Genomic DNA, 17,365 nt, shown 5'->3' with positions numbered 1-17,365 from the left:
TAATTGACAAAAGCCAGAACAGAGAAGAGGCTAAGAAGGAACTGTTAACTGCATACATGCACACACCTGGCCGTAGCAGCTGCAGGAAGCTATTTGTTTATGGCCTTTTCTAATTTTCATGGACCAGCATGAGCACTCTACGGAGAGAGATGCCTGCGTGCCTGCCAAGGCAGGAGTGCTTACACTGAAGATCAACAGGATGGCAGAGGGGCTCCACAGCTTCCAGGTGTCAGAACCCCAGCAGAACAGCTGGGACCCTTGAATCTGCCTTGCCCCAGGACTCAGGCAGGTTGGGGAAGGCCAGGAAATTCAGCCAGAGCTCTTCTAAAGGTTAGACCTAGCCAGTCAACTGTTGCTGAGCAACCACCTCTGCAGCCCTTGCCTTCAGAAGATAAAAAGTGTCTCTGTGACAAGTATGGCTCTTGTGCTCCCTTAATTCAGTCAAGAGAAACCCTAGAATCCTGAACACTTCTGCAGCTTCCTTTTTATGGTCTGCCTGGTTACTCTAGGAATGAAGGGTGTTGAGGGGCTTGGGCATAGGCAGGTGACAAGACCACAGTCACTGGTCACAGTTGGCTTACTGGATCACTCTTGGACAGAATTTATTAGATATGGAGTCGAGTATACACAAAACACCAGGCCTGGGAATATTGCATATATCACCGGAGCTCCTTCGGGCTTGGCAGCCAAGCACAGCATTGGTTTTGCTAAACAAATTCACTGTTCCCTCCCCTTGACTCAGTACATCTGTGGCTCCAGCCCCACAAACCCATCTATTTCAGTGCTGGAAACTTCTACCTACCATGCCAGGTTTGGCTATCCTGGGCCTCAGCCTGGCTGCTTTCCTGGAGCTTGGGATGGGGACCTCTTTGTGTCTATCACAACAATTCAAGGCACAAGGGGACTACATACTGGGTGGGCTATTTCCCCTGGGCTCAACTGAGGAGGCCACCCTCAACCAGAGAACACAACCCAATGGCATCCTGTGTACCAGGTATGGAGGCTAGCAGCTGGGGTGGGAGTGAGCCGAAGCTTGGCAGCCTTGGATCTGTGGTACTCCCAATCTGGAGATGAGGTGGTGACCACCTGCAGTTTCCATGTTGCCTCAGGTTCTCATCCCTTGGATTGTTCCTGGCCATGGCTATGAAGATGGCTGTGGAGGAGATCAACAATGGATCTGCCTTGCTCCCTGGGCTGCGACTGGGCTATGACCTATTTGACACATGCTCCGAGCCAGTGGTCACCATGAAGCCCAGTCTCATGTTCCTAGCCAAGGTGGGCAGTCAAAGCATTGCTGCCTACTGCAACTACACACAGTACCAACCCCGTGTGCTGGCTGTCATCGGCCCCCACTCATCAGAGCTTGCCCTCATTACAGGCAAGTTCTTCAGCTTCTTCCTCATGCCACAGGTGAGCCCACTTCCTTTGTGTTCCTTCAACCAACTGCACCCATTGAACTCTCATATCAGGAAGTGCTTCTTGATCATCACAGGTCAGCTATAGTGCCAGCATGGATCGGCTAAGTGACCGGGAAACATTTCCATCCTTCTTCCGCACAGTGCCCAGTGACCGGGTGCAGCTGCAGGCGGTTGTGACTCTGTTGCAGAATTTCAGCTGGAACTGGGTGGCTGCCCTAGGTAGTGATGATGACTATGGCCGGGAAGGCCTGAGCATCTTTTCTGGTCTGGCCAATGCACGAGGTATCTGCATTGCACATGAAGGCCTGGTGCCACAACATGACACTAGTGGCCAACAGCTGGGCAAGGTGTTGGATGTGCTACGCCAAGTGAACCAAAGTAAAGTACAAGTGGTGGTGCTGTTTGCCTCTGCCCGTGCTGTCTACTCCCTTTTTAGCTACAGCATCCATCATGGCCTCTCACCCAAGGTATGGGTGGCCAGTGAGTCCTGGCTGACTTCTGACCTGGTCATGACACTTCCCAATATTGCCCGGGTAGGTACTGTGCTTGGGTTTCTGCAGAGGGGTGCCCTATTGCCTGAATTTTCCCATTATGTGGAGACTCACCTTGCCCTGGCCGCTGACCCAACATTCTGTGCCTCACTGAAAGCTGAGTTGGATCTGGAGGAACATGTGATGGGGCAACGCTGTCCACAATGTGACTATATCATGCTGCAGAACTTATCATCTGGGCTGTTGCAAAACCTATCAGCTGGCCAGTTGCACCACCAAATATTTGCAACCTATGCAGCTGTGTACAGTGTGGCTCAAGCCCTTCACAACACCCTACAGTGCAATGTCTCACATTGCCACACATCAGAGCATGTTCAACCCTGGCAGGTAAGGGTAGGGTTTTTTTTTTTTTTGCTGGGTTTTGCCTGCTCCTGGGTACAGTCAAATCTTGTCATGACTGGAGATGCTCATGGGTCAGCCTTACCCTGACTCCACTTCACAGCTCCTAGAGAACATGTACAATATGAGTTTCCATGCTCGAGACTTGACACTGCAGTTTGATGCTGAAGGAAATGTAGACATGGAATATGACCTGAAGATGTGGGTGTGGCAGAGCCCTACACCTGTATTACATACTATAGGCACCTTCAACGGCACCCTTCAGCTGCAGCACTCTAAAATGTACTGGCCAGGCAACCAGGTAAGGACAAAATAGGCAAAAAGCATGGTGAGTAGAAGCTTGTGGGTCTTGGGTCAGTGCTAGCCAAGGGGAGCCTAACCCAAGGCTCCATGTCCAGGTGCCAGTCTCCCAGTGTTCCCGCCAGTGCAAAGATGGCCAGGTGCGCAGAGTAAAGGGCTTTCATTCCTGCTGCTATGACTGTGTGGACTGCAAGGCAGGCAGCTACCGGAAGCATCCAGGTGAACCATGTTCCCTAGATAGTCTGCATAGCTGGGCTAGGGGACAGAAGCATACTAGTCTGGCAAGTGGCAAGCCCCCTCCCCCAGGGCTAATGTTGAGGCAGTTACTGTGGGGTGCCAACTGGGGAGTTCTGTCTCCCATCACCAGTCCCCACATTGCCTTCCTTTCTTTCCCCATGACAGATGACTTCGCCTGTACTCCATGTAACCAGGACCAGTGGTCCCCAGAGAAAAGCACAACCTGCTTACCTCGCAGGCCCAAGTTTCTGGCTTGGGGGGAGCCAGCTGTGCTGTCACTACTCCTGCTGCTTTGCCTGGTGCTGGGCCTAGCACTGGCTGCTCTAGGGCTCTTCGTCCACTACTGGGACAGCCCTCTTGTTCAGGCCTCAGGTGGGTCACTGTTCTGCTTTGGCCTGATCTGCCTAGGCCTCTTCTGCCTCAGTGTCCTTCTGTTCCCAGGACGCCCAAGCTCTGCCAGCTGTCTTGCGCAACAACCAATGGCTCACCTCCCTCTCACAGGCTGCCTGAGTACACTCTTCCTGCAAGCAGCTGAGACCTTTGTGGAGTCTGAGTTGCCACAGAATTGGGCAAACTGGCTATGCAGCTACCTTCGGGGACCCTGGGCTTGGCTGGTGGTACTATTGGCCACTTTTGTGGAGGCAGCACTGTGTGCCTGGTATTTGATAGCTTTCCCACCAGAAGTGGTGACAGATTGGTCAGTGCTGCCCACGGAGGTACTGGAGCACTGCCACATGCGTTCCTGGGTCAGCCTGGGCTTGGTGCACATCACCAATGCAATGTTAGCTTTCCTCTGCTTTCTGGGCACTTTCCTGGTACAGAGCCAGCCTGGTCGCTACAACCGTGCCCGTGGCCTCACCTTTGCCATGCTAACTTATTTCATCACCTGGGTCTCTTTTGTGCCCCTCCTGGCCAATGTGCAGGTGGCCTACCAGCCAGCTGTGCAGATGGGTGCTATCCTATTCTGTGCCCTGGGCATCCTGGCCACCTTCCACCTGCCCAAGTGCTATGTGCTTCTGTGGCTGCCAAAGCTCAACACCCAGGAGTTCTTCCTGGGAAGGAGCCCCAAGGAAGCAGCAGATGGGAACAGCAGTAGTGGTGAGACTACTCAGGAACAGAATGAATGATCCCTGACCCAATGACCTTACCTTTAGTGAACCTAGCCCTACCAGAAATCTCCTAAGCCAACAAACCCCCAAATAGTACCTCAACCTAAGACTTGAGACACTTAACTATAGACTCGGACTCCACTGACCTTAGCCTCACAGTGACCCCCCCAAGGCCTGCAGTGCACAAGATGGACCCTATGAGCCCACCTATCCCTCAAAAGCATGATCATCCTTGATCCTGTTATGCCCACCTAAGACCTGCCAAGGTGATCAGGCTCTATTATCTTAGAAAATGACCCACAAAAGTTTCTTTGGGACTCCATAGCCATACTTCGAATTCAGGAATTCCCCAGGCAGACCCTGGGAGGCCAGAACGTACTACTTGCCTGAACATGCCCAGCCTTAGGCCCTCACTCAGCACCCCGTCCAGGCATCCCAGGAATAGAAGGCTGGGCATGTATGTGTGTATCAGGACAGAACAAGAAAGACAGCAGGCAGAGGACACTCAGGAGGTAGGCAACATCCAGCCCTCTCCATTCCTGGCTGAGCCCTAGCCTGTAGGAGAGAACCGGGTCGCCACCAGCACCTTGGACAGAGCATACCCAGGGGTACATGTCAGCACCACGGCTAGCGCCACCCACCCAGGACCCCTGGAATCAGCTTCTAGTACCAAGGACAGAAAAGTTGCCTGCAAGGCCCCTTACTGGCCAGCACCAGGGACAGAGCCACATGACTAAGCGGCAAGAGATAAGAGCATCTTCCATCCTCAGGCAGGATCAGACCTGGGTCAGTTCTGGACTGGCCCTCACACCTGAATCCGGAAGCAGCTTAGCTGGAGAAAAGAGAAACAAGCCACACATCAGTCCCATAAAATTAAACGCTTTTTTAGTGTTTAAAATAGCATTTACACAGAAGCAGCATTTACACAGAAGCAGCTCTATGTGAACTACCCAGTCGCTCAGACTTCAACACAGTGTCTAGTGTAGATGTGTGGGGCTGCTGTGCCGGGTTGGCAGTGGCACATGCTGTTGGGCAGCCACCAGAACAGTGATAGGACAGGATCCAACCTCTGCAGCTCTTGTGTTCACTATCACCTACCATTGAGACTGAGACAGTAGACAGGTGCCAGGTCTCTCTCCTGTCTCCCCTACTAGCCATCCTCCACATACCTTCAGTACAAACTGTGTTGTCATGTGCCAAGTAGCAGATGGGGAAAGGGGCATGCAAACTGCCCCCACTGGGTAACCAGCTGCCACCCTTAGAGCAGGCAGGCTAGCAATAAATAAATAAGTTAGGCCCCACCTGGGCAGCCAGAGATTTGAGGATCTGTCTAACCCCTCAAGAAACCCACGATGGCCTGACAGGTGAGGCCAATGAACTTAGTGACAGTCAGCCTGTGCCCCTGTGCACAGTTCTGTGAGACTTTGGGAAAAGGAGTAACAGAGCCCAAGAGAGCCTTTCTTGTCCTAAATGGAGGTCACTTCCAAAAAAGGGAACCAGGAGGTGTTCCCTGAGACTTGTGCTGAGGACTTCAAGACAGAGATGTCTCCTCACGAGACTCTATCAGCAGCCCCAAGAACAGACAAAATGTCAAGCTAATATCCTGGTGGTATGCTGCCCTCAGCCCCTCCTCTGTGGCCTGCTCCCTCTGCCCTGGCCCAGACCCCACAGCTGATCTATCCTAGCTGGCCAACACTAAGGCAAGCCCATAGAGCTCCTGGCACAGCAGGAACACAGACTCTTGCCACAGGCAGCACTGAAGATATTGGTTGATCATCACATGATGTCCACAAAGAACTCACAGGGGTTTCCCATGGCCTTTTGGAAGGACTGACGGCTACCTGTAAGTTCTGGAGGAATAGCAGCCAGCTCCCGAACAGGTGGCCCTCCAGGTGGCCCACCCACTACTGCATAGGCCTTTGTAAGAGGGTGCAGTGGGGGGAGCCCTGGGGCAACAGCTGAAGCCTGACTTTGAGGGCTACTGCCACGGCTAAGCTGGCTGACAGGCCGCTCCCACCAGCCAGTGCTACCAGACCCACTTGGTACTGTGTGGTCTGATTCACTGCCACTACCCCCAGCTCCAGTTGCCCGGCGCTCCTCTCGGCCTGGGGTCCGATGGCTGCTCCTTGTGGACCCACTGCTCTTGCTCCCTAGGAGAAGGGAAGGAGCAACAGAGTCAGTACTAGGCCTGGCCTCTTCCAGGACCACCAGCTGCTCCCAGACAGCCAGGGCAGGACCTGGTGAGCCTGGGGATGGTAGGGGAATGGCAGCCATGCAGATACCAGGAACAGCTGAGAGGCGAGAAGCTAGGGGCAGTGGCAGACAGCAGGGACAACAGGGGCCAGCATGGCACCCCACACCTAACCCCAATGCTTAAACCAAGGGCTAATGTTACAGCTGAGAAACTAAGAAACCAGTGAAGGCCCTGTGTGCCCAGCATTCCATTAGCCATCCTGGGTTCACCACCCAAAGACCCACTATCCACCCAACCCCAGGACCCTGGTCAGCTAATTTGCTTAGCCCCTGTCCTGAAAGTAGTGGGAACCTGAAAACACGTGCTGGCTGGGGACATGCTGAGAGGGACACAGGGGGACCTGGCTTACCGGCCCGAGGGTCCACTCTGCTAGTCCTTCAGTCTAAGGCTTGCTCAGCACAAAGCAAGGGATAGCATAAGTCACATACCAGTCCAGTGCTTATCAATGGCTAATAGGACTATTTTGGGCCAAGCTGAGCCTGGGTACATGCAAGGGCCTGTATATGGTCAGTAGTCACTTGATAGCTTCCCCTTGGGCATTGCCACCCTCTGGCCCAACCTCTCCTGAGTCTTTCTCTGGACCTTGTAGCATAGCTGCTGGCCTAACTATGCCCCACTCTGGCTAAGACCTCCATTTCAGTCTATCTCCTCCTCGGGGACACCCACCCTTCAATGTCTTCAATATCCCTGGGATATGCTTTAATGGTGTTGTTTGATATTCTTATCGGGCACTCTGTTGGGATGTAGACACCATAAATGATAAAGCCTATTCTTCCCCTAACTTGGAGCCTAGAGAGTGCCCCTACTTGATATCAGTGGCTACTTTCATCTTCATTCTTGCCACATCATCTCCTGGCCTCTTGCCTCTGCCACTTAGCACACCAGGCCTGTTCCTACCAGGCCATCTTCCTATTCTCTACAAGGTTTCTACCCACAGAACCACACTGAGTACCCACATCAGCCCCTCCCTGTCCCACACACTGACTCTTGAGATGGGGCCCATCAGGACTCAAACACACAGCAGGAGCACAGAGGGAAGCATCAGGGCCAGGCAGAGCTAAGAAGTGGGAAGAGGGGTTGGCATGACTCTCACCTTCACTCTGCTGACTCCCAGCACTGCCACTACCATAGCTGAAGCCAGGGTCCTGGTAAGCAGGTGGGAAGCAGGGCGGGGGTCCTGGGTACTGGTAGGGGTAGCTTTGACCCAAGGGCCAGGGTACAGATGGGTGGGGCAGTGGGGCCAGTGTGTCCTGATCTGAGGCTCCACTGGAGCCACTGTTGAGGTTCAGGGATGCGAGGTCTGGCAGGAAGGGAAGGGAGGGGTAAGTGAAGGCAAATGGATGAGCCCCACAACAAACCCTACCCAACAGCCCCTACTCACTACTGCACAGGTCACCAAAGACATAGTAGCATTGCTCAGAGAAGGTGATCTTGTTCACTGTGTGCCTCAGGAAACCATGCTTCAGCATACTGCTGGCATACTTCCTCGCCTCCCTTCGTTCCTTGAAGCCCTCCACATGTGTGTACAGCCAGTCCACCACATCCGCCCCTGGCCATAGGCCCATGAAAGTCAGGATAGCTGAGCCCTGGGAAGCTACACCAGAATGAAGAACAGACTAGGCCCTTCCCACACAGCCTGGGACTCACCAATGACAGCATTGGCAATGGTGATCTTAAGCCACATGCGGTCGCGGATCTCCAGTCCTGAGTCTGGCAACTGCATGACGCGGACAATGGCACTCATGTCACTCTTCACAGTCAGTGGTGCCTCCTCAAGCTCTGCAGAACACACTTCTCTGAGCCCAGATTCACAGCGTGAACCTCCATGGGGTTGAGAGCAGGGGGCAGGATCAAACCTCTATCTCCTACCCTTGGGAGGTATCTCTCATTGAAACTTGAACTAAGACTGGGATATTCTTCCCAGTTCCACAGTCCAAGTACACATGGGCAAGCCAGCCACTTCCCCTCCCCAAGGACACCTCCCTGGAGAGCTCAAGCTGTTAGTTATGTTAGGTAGCAGAAAAGCAAAGCAGAGGCTGCCATGTCCTCCCAATCCACAGCACAGGCCTGGCAGGATCCTTCAATTCATACAGATGACCAATATGGCCAGGCTTGGAGGGATATGTACATGTATCTTTGTGCACATTTGTGAAGGTGTTGGAAGCAAACCTACACCTTCATATATAATGGACCCCTGGAATAGCTCCGATGAGCACCAAAGCTCAAAGCTGGAGCTGACCCTTGTCCTTCAGCCTCAGTTTCCTGGGGGGCTCTTGTGAGCTACCACTTACGTGGGGCACCAGGCACTGAGCTGGTTAGTGAGGAAGAGCTGGTGCGTGTGATGGCGCTGGAGCAGGGACTCGTACCATAGCGGGGCAGAGCACCCGTCAGTGCTGCTGTGTGGGACAGCCAGGCAGCCGGGTCGATGGGTCTCACTGGGTCAGCTGCATAGTTACCACATGGCAACAGATGACAGGTGATAATAAGTAGGGGAACAGCACAAAGGCAGACAAGAAAGACCCCCGGACTGAACCTAGGAACCCCACCCTACCCTACCTTTTCATGGGGTCACTCACCCCTTGGGATGGTGAAGTAGCTCCGAGGGGTTGGGTCCCAGCACTTGGCCACTGTGAGACTGATGGGCCTACAGAGTTCAGCAGATCATATCGTAGGTAAGGCCCACACAGCCTCTCCCATCCCACGCCACTCCCACCCCTACATGGTTCCCCCCTCACCCTGTCTGGGATACAATCTCCCGAAGCACCCGCACAGCATCATCATTGCTCATGTTCTCAAAGTTGACATCATTCACCTATGGGGTTTGTGGGGTCAGGGATTGGTGTTGGGATGTGGGTACATCTTGTCCCCACAGTCCCCACATGGCTCCCACCTGCAGCAACATGTCGCCTGGCTCAATGCGGCCATCAGCAGCCACAGCCCCGCCCTTCATGATGGATCCAATGTAGATGCCGCCATCACCCCGGTCGTTGCTCTGGCCCACGATGCTGATGCCCAGGAAGTGGTGCCTCTCTGCAGGAGGGGCCATGAGCAGGCCCCCAAAATTCCCAAGGCTGTACCCACCCCCAGCAAGCACCCACAGCCCACAAGGCCTCACCCATGTTGAGAGTGACGGTGATGATGTTCAGGGACATGGTGGAGTCTGTGATGCTGCTGAAGGAGGATGCCTGTGGAGGGACCCAATGAGGGGCTGTGTGGGCACCATTCAGAGTAGTCACCCCAACCACCTGCTGCCTACCCGGTCTGTCTGCCTCAAGCGCTGCTTCCGACGACGACATTTGTGCTTACGAATTAGCCGAGAGGAGGTGCTCTGCTCTGTAGAGCTGCTCAGCCTGAGGCAGGAAACCAGAGGCAGGTATAAGAAGCCAGGAGCCAGAAAAGCACAAGGCACAAATATGTATAACTAGCCGGTCCTCTTAACCATAAACCTCCAGCACACCTACCGGCTCGTATTGTCCTCCTCATCAGAATCAATAAAGCTGCTAGATTCAAGCTCACTGCTCAGTACAGTGGATGCACTGTCTGGAGGTAGTCCCAGATCCCGCCTCCGGTCCCCTCTCAGGTGCCCATTGGTCCGGGCAGCTGTGGGGACAGTAGGGTGAGAACCAATTTTGAGACTTCGGTGGTCACAGAATGAAGGTGGCCTGTGCATTTCAAAGCTTATGCAATGACTCTGAGGCCACAGGGACTAGGAGTACCAGGTTCGGACCTCTACCCAAGGATCACTGCTTGAAAGAACATGTGGAATATTTCCAGGGGCTTGGAGTATAACAAAGGGGAACCATGGGAAGCCTGGGTTCCAGATCTAGGCAGACCCAGCCATAGTACCTTCATCGCGGTTTCGACGTCGGGTTCTCTCTCGCCGGTGACTGACCATAGACTCTGTGCCTGTCTCATTGTCCATTCCGTCCCGGCTACTGGCAACATTTGGACTGCACAGATAAGAAGCAGGTGGAATTGGGCAGACCAGGTTGTTGGCAGCCATTACCTCAAATGATTCTTAGTCCCTAAGCCCCCAGGCAGGACCCTAGTTCTAGAAGGTGCCTCCCACCCAACTGTAGGCCCTCCTTTGTTGTCAGCTTCACTCTTCCCAGGTGGGTCTTGGGTAGCAAGTATCCAGCAATGGCAGATCTCTGCCCCTGCTAGGGGCCTTACTGGAAGGAGGGGGGCCTGGAGTCCCCAATGCCGCCTGTCCTCTCAAGGGGTGGGGGCAGGTCCGTGTGGCTGTCAGTGCCCTGGGACCCTGCATCCGAGTGAGCGCCCTCAGCCAGGACCAGCTGTGAAGGAAGAGTGAGGCCTTGGATGGCCAAATGCTTCAAGACCACCCCCACAGGCACCCTACTGCTGCCTACCTTTGTCCAGTTACTTTACCTCTCCCAGGAAGATCCCACTTGCATCATTTTGGTGGGACCACCCACAGACTCACCCAGGAAACCACCCGGCCATTGAAGCAGGGCAACTTGGCATTGTCATCGAAGATCTCCTCCTTCACCACCCTATGGTCAAACAAAGCCCCAATGTCACCTTGCCTGAATCCTTGAAGGACACTAAGAGACATCTCCCACCCTTAGACATAGCAATAGAACACCTGCTAGGCTACAGATGTTATCACTGAGGGTCTACCTAACACATTCTCTTCTTAGGGACTCTACTGCTCTCCACCGGCCCCAAACCCCTGACCCTTAGCACTGGGGAAAATAAATGTAGAATGTCATGGAAGGACAGAGTCAGTCTGTAGTCCTTGGTGAGTCAGACAAGGTTAAGGGTTTCTAGGAAAGTCCCTAATTCTTCAGCTTCCTTGGGATTTTTATCAGACCTGTCTCTAGCTATGTATGCCTCCTCATGGGGACCCAAAAGCTCCCTCACCACAACATATGACACTTGAGGCTCCTTTGGGAACTCTTCTCAGCCTCCAATTTTAGGGAGAGTAGCTCTACCTATCCGGGTGCTTGGGACAGCCTATGGCTCTTCTCTGTCCCTCACCCCAAATTCCACCATGTACCACAAAAGCTCCAATTCCAACTCATTCCAGAAGGGCCTCCTAAGCTTGTATTCAGTCTGGGCTGCAAAGGAACAGCATTTTGTGCACTCTACTTAAATCTAACTCCTATCCTTGTCTTCCCAGCGCACACCCTCTGTGCCTCTCTGGAGCACTCATGGGCCCTAGTCAATATGATGTGCATCTTGTGGTGCTCCATGCCCTTGGGCCCCTAAAGTTTACCCAGCCCAGAGAAGGCCTGGACTTCCTGCCCAGGACTGCCAACCCATTCTATAGATGTGAGAGGGCCAGAAGGATACCACCTCTTGCTGCCCTCAAAACCATCTAACCAGCTAGAAAGACAAAGTGGACCTCATGCACAAAATCAGTCCCAACTATTAGGGAATTTGGTTGGCTTCTATCTGAGGACCTGGAATGGCATTTAGAGACAGAGCTAGCCAAGCCTTGGCTGTACCTACTGACCACAGCCATCTCTGTTTGTCTTCATTCTGCTTCCTTGGTCAGATGGGCTACAAAGGAGCCAAGCTCACCCAAGCAAGATACAAAAGAGTCAGGGAATGAGAACTGGGAAGGAAGCCAGAAAGCCTGGGGTCAGTGTTCAAAAGGCATGGACAACAGTCAGGACAGGTCTGAAGGGGCAGGGAATAGGGATCTACCTATCTCCTCAGGCCCTAGATTCTCCACCCCCTCACCTTCACCCTAGCACTTAGCTCCACCTAGCATAGTGGGATTTTCCATACCTAAAACTTGAACTGAGTGGAGCTGGAAAACCAAGCTGATCCTGGAAGTGCACCTGGCAGGAAGCAGGTTTGTGGCTTAATGGGCCCAATGCCAGGGGCAGGGCCACCTCTGCTTGCTGCTCCAGAACCACCTGGCAACAGTAGATGGCTGGAAGTGCTAGCAGAGCAACAGCCCATCCTATCTAGGGAATAAGGCCTTTGTCCACCCACTTGCTAGAGACCTGGGGCTGAGGTAGTAGCAGAGGCTGAACAGCCTGAAAGTGAAAGTGTATCCCCACCACTTTTCTGATCTTACTGCTGCTTCTATGTGCCCATGAGGGTACTGAATCAATGAAGTGGAACCCCAACAGCAGATAGAATCACTCCTTAGGACTCCTTTAATATTTATTTCCCCCAATTACAAGTTATAGCCCTATGGCTTGGTCCACTTACAAGCCTGGGCCAAGGTAACCACAAGAACGGCTGTCATCACAGGAAGACCTGAGGCTGCTCTGTCGTGGGATAAAGTTTCTCTTGAGGATGACAGGGTTCTGCCTGTGGCAGCTGGTACAACAGGGCCCACAAAAAGCCTGCTATCTCTGAATAATCTAACAGCAACAGAAACCTAAACAAGAATCCTCACCTTAGCCCCCAACCTCAACCCCAAATGGACTCACCAAAAGCCTTTCCCATTGGCACACCCAAGCTCCAACCCTCCCCTGACGCACCCATAGACAAACATATGAGCAATTCCTACCACCCACAATAGGGCCTGCCTGGTTCCTCAAGCAGGCTCTGTATCCCATCCACAGCAGTCAGAGCCTACTCAGTCGAACTCTTGAGGTAATGTGGCCAAAGTTGGGCGGTGATGGTGCACGCCTTTAATCCCAGCACTTGGGAGGCAGAGGCAGGTGGATTTCTGAGTTCGAGGCCAGCCTGGTCTACAGAATGAGTTCCAGGACAGCCAGGGCTATACAAAGAAACCCTGTTTCAAAAAAGCCAAAAAACCAGAAAAAAAAAAAAGTAATATGGCCAGCTTAAGGTCTTTGTGCCTCCCAAACCCTAGAAAGACACACCTCTGTGCTCTATGGTTCAAAGGGTCTGCTTCTTAGCCCTACCAGTCTGAGCAACCCAAGTCTTGCTTTCTACCTAGGGGTCAGAGCAAGAAGACAGGCCAAAGGGAAAGGACAGTACTGAGGGGATGGTGTTTGCTCCAGATCCTAGGGCTAACCCTGGCCCTTCCCCACCATTGGCTAGGCAAAGGGCAAACATCACAATACCCAGAGTAGAAGCAAGAATGAGTATGTGATGCTACCCACAGCTATGGTATAGCCTGCTGGGCACTCTATAACAAGAACAGAATGAGGCACAACCAAACATCCCTACTACCCTGAGTCTTGTATGTCTATCTTCTCAAGAGGAAAGCTGACCTTAATGTGCCTCCACTGACTCTGCACAGTGACTCAGGGCACTCTTATGGGCATTTTGCCCCAACCTTAGAATTCCTGGAGAAATCTTTGTGGCCATTGGGCTCTACTAGCCACCCCCAGTGATCCACCTCAAGGAGAAATCTGCTCTAAAGTAAGGCCTTTGGAGCCCTGCATAGCTTGGCCAAAAAGGACCCAGGGTTTCAGGAGGTTACAATAACACACAGACTACCTCTCTAGTGACCCAGCCCTGAGATAGCCCCATTCCAATTCCCATACACACAGAACCAGAGACTGGCAGAGCAAGTAAGCACAGATCATGGAGGTATCTTGAGCTTCAAGGGGCTTCTGTATGCTCCCAGGAATGAGGGTCCAACTCCTATCAAGCATTGGTGTGGACTGGGCTCTTAGCCTAAGCAGTTTTACTACCCATGAACTTGACTGGCAGGTGTACATAGGCCCCTGACCATAGCTGGCCACTCTTCTACCAACTCATCCCACGGGGCATTGAGCCTCAGAACATCGAGTCCTTCCCCACAGCTCAGGGAATGCATTATAATTACCTAGACTCTCATAATAAATACTAGGGAGGCATGTGGAACACAGAGGCTAAGTCACTGATCCCAGGCAGCTCGACCAGGGCACAGGGAGCCCTCTGAACATTTGCCAATGTGCAGAGGACCCCAGATCCCAGAGCTCCTAGTCTTTATTCTTGCCTGTCTCCCTCCAGTTCAGGTAGCTCTTTCTCAGAAATGGGGCTGGAGCAACTACCAGGCAGATGAACTCAGTATCACTCCAGGCAGGCTGGTATCAGCAGTACATTCCTAGTAGCAGGGACCAAGAGCCAAATGTACTCACTCCTCTATCATAGACTAGACCCTCCACTGTCACCAGACCAAACACCATGCACCAACCGAGAAGTCCTGCTGTTACTAAGCCTTGGGGTCCAGGGTCAGAACAACCACAAGCTCTATGTAAGTGGGCATAGAATAGACCTTTACCTTGTTGGCTAGAGATACACACTGGGAACTGAGCCGAGTCCAGGGCAAACTCTACCCTTTACAAAGTAGCCAGCTTTGGTTTGTAGCTAGACTCACTAGGGTACTCTCACAGACTCTAGTCTGCAACTACCCCTGAGGCCACTTGTCCAGCTCAGCCAACCCTGCTGGGCTTCCCTTCTCCCAGCAGTAAGCTACTTTCTCTTGGTATCCTTGGAGCTCTATAGGTAGAACTCAGGTAAGGAAAGGAAGGATGCAGTTGAGACAGGGCAGGGCTCCTTTTCTAGGCTCCCAAGTCCACTAGACCATCAGAGTCATGGTGAGGCCTACTGACAAGCTGCTTATCTTTCTGTGTCATCCCTAGCCCAGATGCTATCTCTAAGTTGCCCTGCCTCCTAATTCTTCTACACCCCCAGGACAACCAACTTATTACCTCTGAGCTTTCTGCTAGCTCCAGACCCCATGTCCAAGCCATTTTAAATCCACCCAAAGGAACTATTCCTGCTTCAAGACCCATGTGTGATATCCCATCTCCTTAGCTAGGACAGCTGCAGGTCCTCCAAACCTGCCACAGGCACAGATAGTGAGAAACCTATGTGAGCTGATGCTACCTACATGAATATCAGAGTAGAAGGACAGGTACCCTCAGGAGACACCCAGAGTGTGTAGCAGAAAGCAACCCAGGTCTGCTCTTACACCTTGCCACTTATACCCTAGGGTGTAATAAGTTTGTGAGAACATTTGTGACTTTAATCACAAAAAACCCCAAAACGTACCAATATTTGGATCCAGAGATACCCTGTCCCTAAGATTAGAGACCACAGAGGTGTCCCAGTCAGGAGAACCAAGAAAAAGCAACCTCGTGAGCAAGGCCCTCTAGCCTCCAGGCAAATGGGGAGCACCAGCCTTCAAGCTGTGAGGGACACATTCTCCTTTGCTTTTTCCTGGTGGTTGGGGCACAAGGACTGGGTAAGCAAGAGAGTTTAGTCATCCAAACCAAGTTCAGTCCTGCCTAGATGCCCAGAGTCAGAAAGAGGTTCAAGCTTGACCTGACCCATGGGCTGCTCAGGGACCCTGCAACCATGGAATCCAGGAAATAGCCTCAATGTCAAAGCCCTGAGATGGAGCCACACACAAGGGCACCAAGCACACCTGCTCCACCCACAGGGCCTAAGCATGCTACCCTGCCTCCCCACCCCACAAACACTGCCAAGCCATGGACTCAAGTTTCCGTGGCTATGCCCTGTCAGGCCTCTGTTGCACTGCCAGTCCCTGGCACACTGTCTTAGAGGCCCAGCTTAGCTCAAATAGGAAGTCCCTTCTCCTGAAACAGCCACCATAGCCATTCAGCTAGGAAACACACTACATTAGAAGTTGACTCGAGTTCAAAGCCAGCCACAGAGAAACCCTGTCTGGGGGTAGTGGGGTGGGAAGAGGTTGACTCAAGTCAGGAGATGACCTGAGCACCTCACAGGAATGCAAATGTTGTGTGGTTCAGAAAGGTCAGAGGCACAGGAGCCAGGAACCAAGGGGGCAGAGTACACCGAATGAAGCTTCTTGGTTTCCAGTGACCCTTGACCTCTGCCTTGCCACAGGGACTCTAGAGGGACCAGGAAGAGTCTGTTTTCAGGCTTCAAAACTTTTCTAAGCTCCGGAAAACAGATGGGTGCCTATGACCCACCTATTCTATATTACCCCATCTCAAGTGGGGGATCCACTGGGTGCTAAGAGCCACAAACCCCCAATCCTTCTCTTTGATCCCACCCCCTCATACAATGCACACCCTCCAGGGCAGTCCTGAGCCCCGGGTTTCCATCTGTAAAGGAGGAATGCATCAGGCCAGAGAAAAGGGAGTTGGTTTTAAGAGTGGCCTTTGGCACCCAACTTGGACAAGCTGGGCACAGGAGCACCACTGGATGGTGGTCAGAAAGCCTGGGCCCTCGCCTGTCCATCAGAAACAACTGTCTGGCCTACCTAGAGGGTAGTCAAGGGCTCGGATCCCCAGCTGGCAACAGACAGACAGGGTCACCTAGGCGCAGAGACTCTATCTACACCTGCTATAGATGCGCATCAGGGTTGTCCGCAACGGGGGCGCTCTCTGACGTCCCCAGACCCGAAAGCCCAGCCGGCGCAGACAGGTGCCAGCTCGTGCCCACGAGGGGGCCCGGCAGCCACCACACACGCATGGGAGAGGGCCAGCACCCCTGCCCAGGCCGCGCGGCCCACTGACCCGAAGTCCTGGTCCATAGACTTGAAGAAGAATTTGTAGGCGTGCACCGGCCGGTTGCTGAGCACGTTCTTGAAGTCTGCCAGCGTGACGCGCTCGGGAGCTACGGGCAGCTTGACCAGGTACGGCGTCTCCTCCTCGTCCATGTGGTAGATGATTTTGGTCTCCGCCATGGCGCGGCAGGGGAGACGCGGAACCCGCGCAGCGTCAGGGCCCGGCTCACCTCTCGAACGCGGGGCGCCCTCCCAAACCGCCGGCCTGCGCCCCGCCCGGCCGCCCCGCGGCCCTTTTGAGCGTCCGCCCCTCCCGGTCCCGGCTCGTACCCTTTCCCCGCCTGTTGCCCCGCGGCCCGCGGCCGCCCATCCGCTGCGGCCCCTGAGCGGGCGCCAGGGAAAGCAGCTCAGAGGGCTACTGCGGCCCGCCGCCCCCTCGGGTTGTTCAAGAACCGCCTGGTGGGGTTGAGCGCACCGCCGCCGGAGGGCGCTTCAGGGCCGGTGACGTCACTGGTCGCCCGCAGCGCAGGCGGGGCGGGACTGCGCACGCGCAGAACGGGTCCGGCGGGGCTGGGCTACCGCTTGAGCCCGGGCGGGGCAGCCGTGGTGGGACTGGGCGGGCTCAGGAGGCCTGGCTAGTTGGGTCTTTCTGAGCACTGTCTTGGGGTGGAGCTCTGAGTTCCTTTAGCTAGGAGCCAAAGCCCTACCCAGAGCTCGCCCAGATTCCCAACAGGCTGCAATCCTTGCAGCATTTGGGTCTGAGGTTTGTGGGCAGA

At 53.7% G+C, this 17,365-nt stretch overlaps 2 protein-coding genes across 6 annotated transcripts; one reads left to right on the top strand and one right to left on the bottom strand.

The window, feature by feature from the left end:
- Positions 1-575: 575 nt before the first annotated feature.
- Dvl1 (dishevelled segment polarity protein 1) lies at positions 576-17,115 on the bottom strand. Of its 5 annotated transcripts, none has more exons than XM_031379803.1 (16): positions 16,600-16,769; positions 10,653-10,722; positions 10,382-10,503; positions 10,055-10,158; positions 9,670-9,808; positions 9,465-9,558; positions 9,324-9,393; positions 9,099-9,238; positions 8,944-9,020; positions 8,785-8,852; positions 8,500-8,652; positions 7,856-7,987; positions 7,590-7,757; positions 7,302-7,508; positions 4,737-4,786; positions 576-4,509 (listed from the first exon to the last, which is right to left on the bottom strand). In XM_031379803.1, the coding sequence occupies exons 1-16, from the start codon at positions 16,767-16,769 to the stop codon at positions 4,423-4,425; spliced, it is 1,851 nt and encodes a 616-aa protein (XP_031235663.1). In that variant the 3' UTR covers positions 576-4,422. The 5 variants fall into 5 exon arrangements, with proteins under 5 accessions (XP_031235663.1, XP_031235665.1, XP_031235661.1 ...); XM_031379805.1 differs by lacking the exons at positions 576-4,509; positions 4,737-4,786 and adding exons at positions 4,818-6,104; positions 6,558-6,596 and having other exon boundaries at positions 16,600-17,101; XM_031379801.1 differs by lacking the exons at positions 576-4,509; positions 4,737-4,786 and adding an exon at positions 4,818-6,104 and having other exon boundaries at positions 16,600-17,115.
- On the top strand, positions 779-5,429 carry Tas1r3 (taste 1 receptor member 3). Its single transcript, XM_031379831.1, has 6 exons — positions 779-994; positions 1,110-1,410; positions 1,493-2,296; positions 2,412-2,609; positions 2,707-2,827; positions 3,011-5,429. The coding sequence occupies exons 1-6, from the start codon at positions 804-806 to the stop codon at positions 3,970-3,972; spliced, it is 2,577 nt and encodes an 858-aa protein (XP_031235691.1). The 5' UTR covers positions 779-803; the 3' UTR covers positions 3,973-5,429.
- Positions 17,116-17,365: the final 250 nt, after the last annotated feature.

Source organism: Mastomys coucha, unplaced genomic scaffold (genome assembly GCF_008632895.1).
Source record: "Mastomys coucha isolate ucsf_1 unplaced genomic scaffold, UCSF_Mcou_1 pScaffold18, whole genome shotgun sequence".
NCBI lineage: Eukaryota > Metazoa > Chordata > Mammalia > Rodentia > Muridae > Mastomys > Mastomys coucha.
The sequence above is the reverse complement of the archived record's forward strand: the minus strand, read 5'-3'. Positions and strand labels throughout refer to the sequence as shown.

Coding starts and splice junctions, on each gene's coding strand:
- Dvl1 (XM_031379801.1), bottom strand. CDS start 16,769: ATGGCGGAGACCAAAATCATCTACCACATGGACGAGGAGGAGACGCCG. Junction 9,809..10,054: donor ACGTCGAAACCGCGATGAAG/GTACTATGGCTG, acceptor CTGTCCCCACAG/CTGCCCGGACCAATGGGCAC. Junction 7,758..7,855: donor CATTGCCAATGCTGTCATTG/GTGAGTCCCAGG, acceptor GCCTATGGCCAG/GGGCGGATGTGGTGGACTGG.
- Tas1r3 (XM_031379831.1), top strand. CDS start 804: ATGCCAGGTTTGGCTATCCTGGGCCTCAGCCTGGCTGCTTTCCTGGAG. Junction 2,297..2,411: donor AGCATGTTCAACCCTGGCAG/GTAAGGGTAGGG, acceptor TCCACTTCACAG/CTCCTAGAGAACATGTACAA. Junction 2,610..2,706: donor TGTACTGGCCAGGCAACCAG/GTAAGGACAAAA, acceptor CTCCATGTCCAG/GTGCCAGTCTCCCAGTGTTC.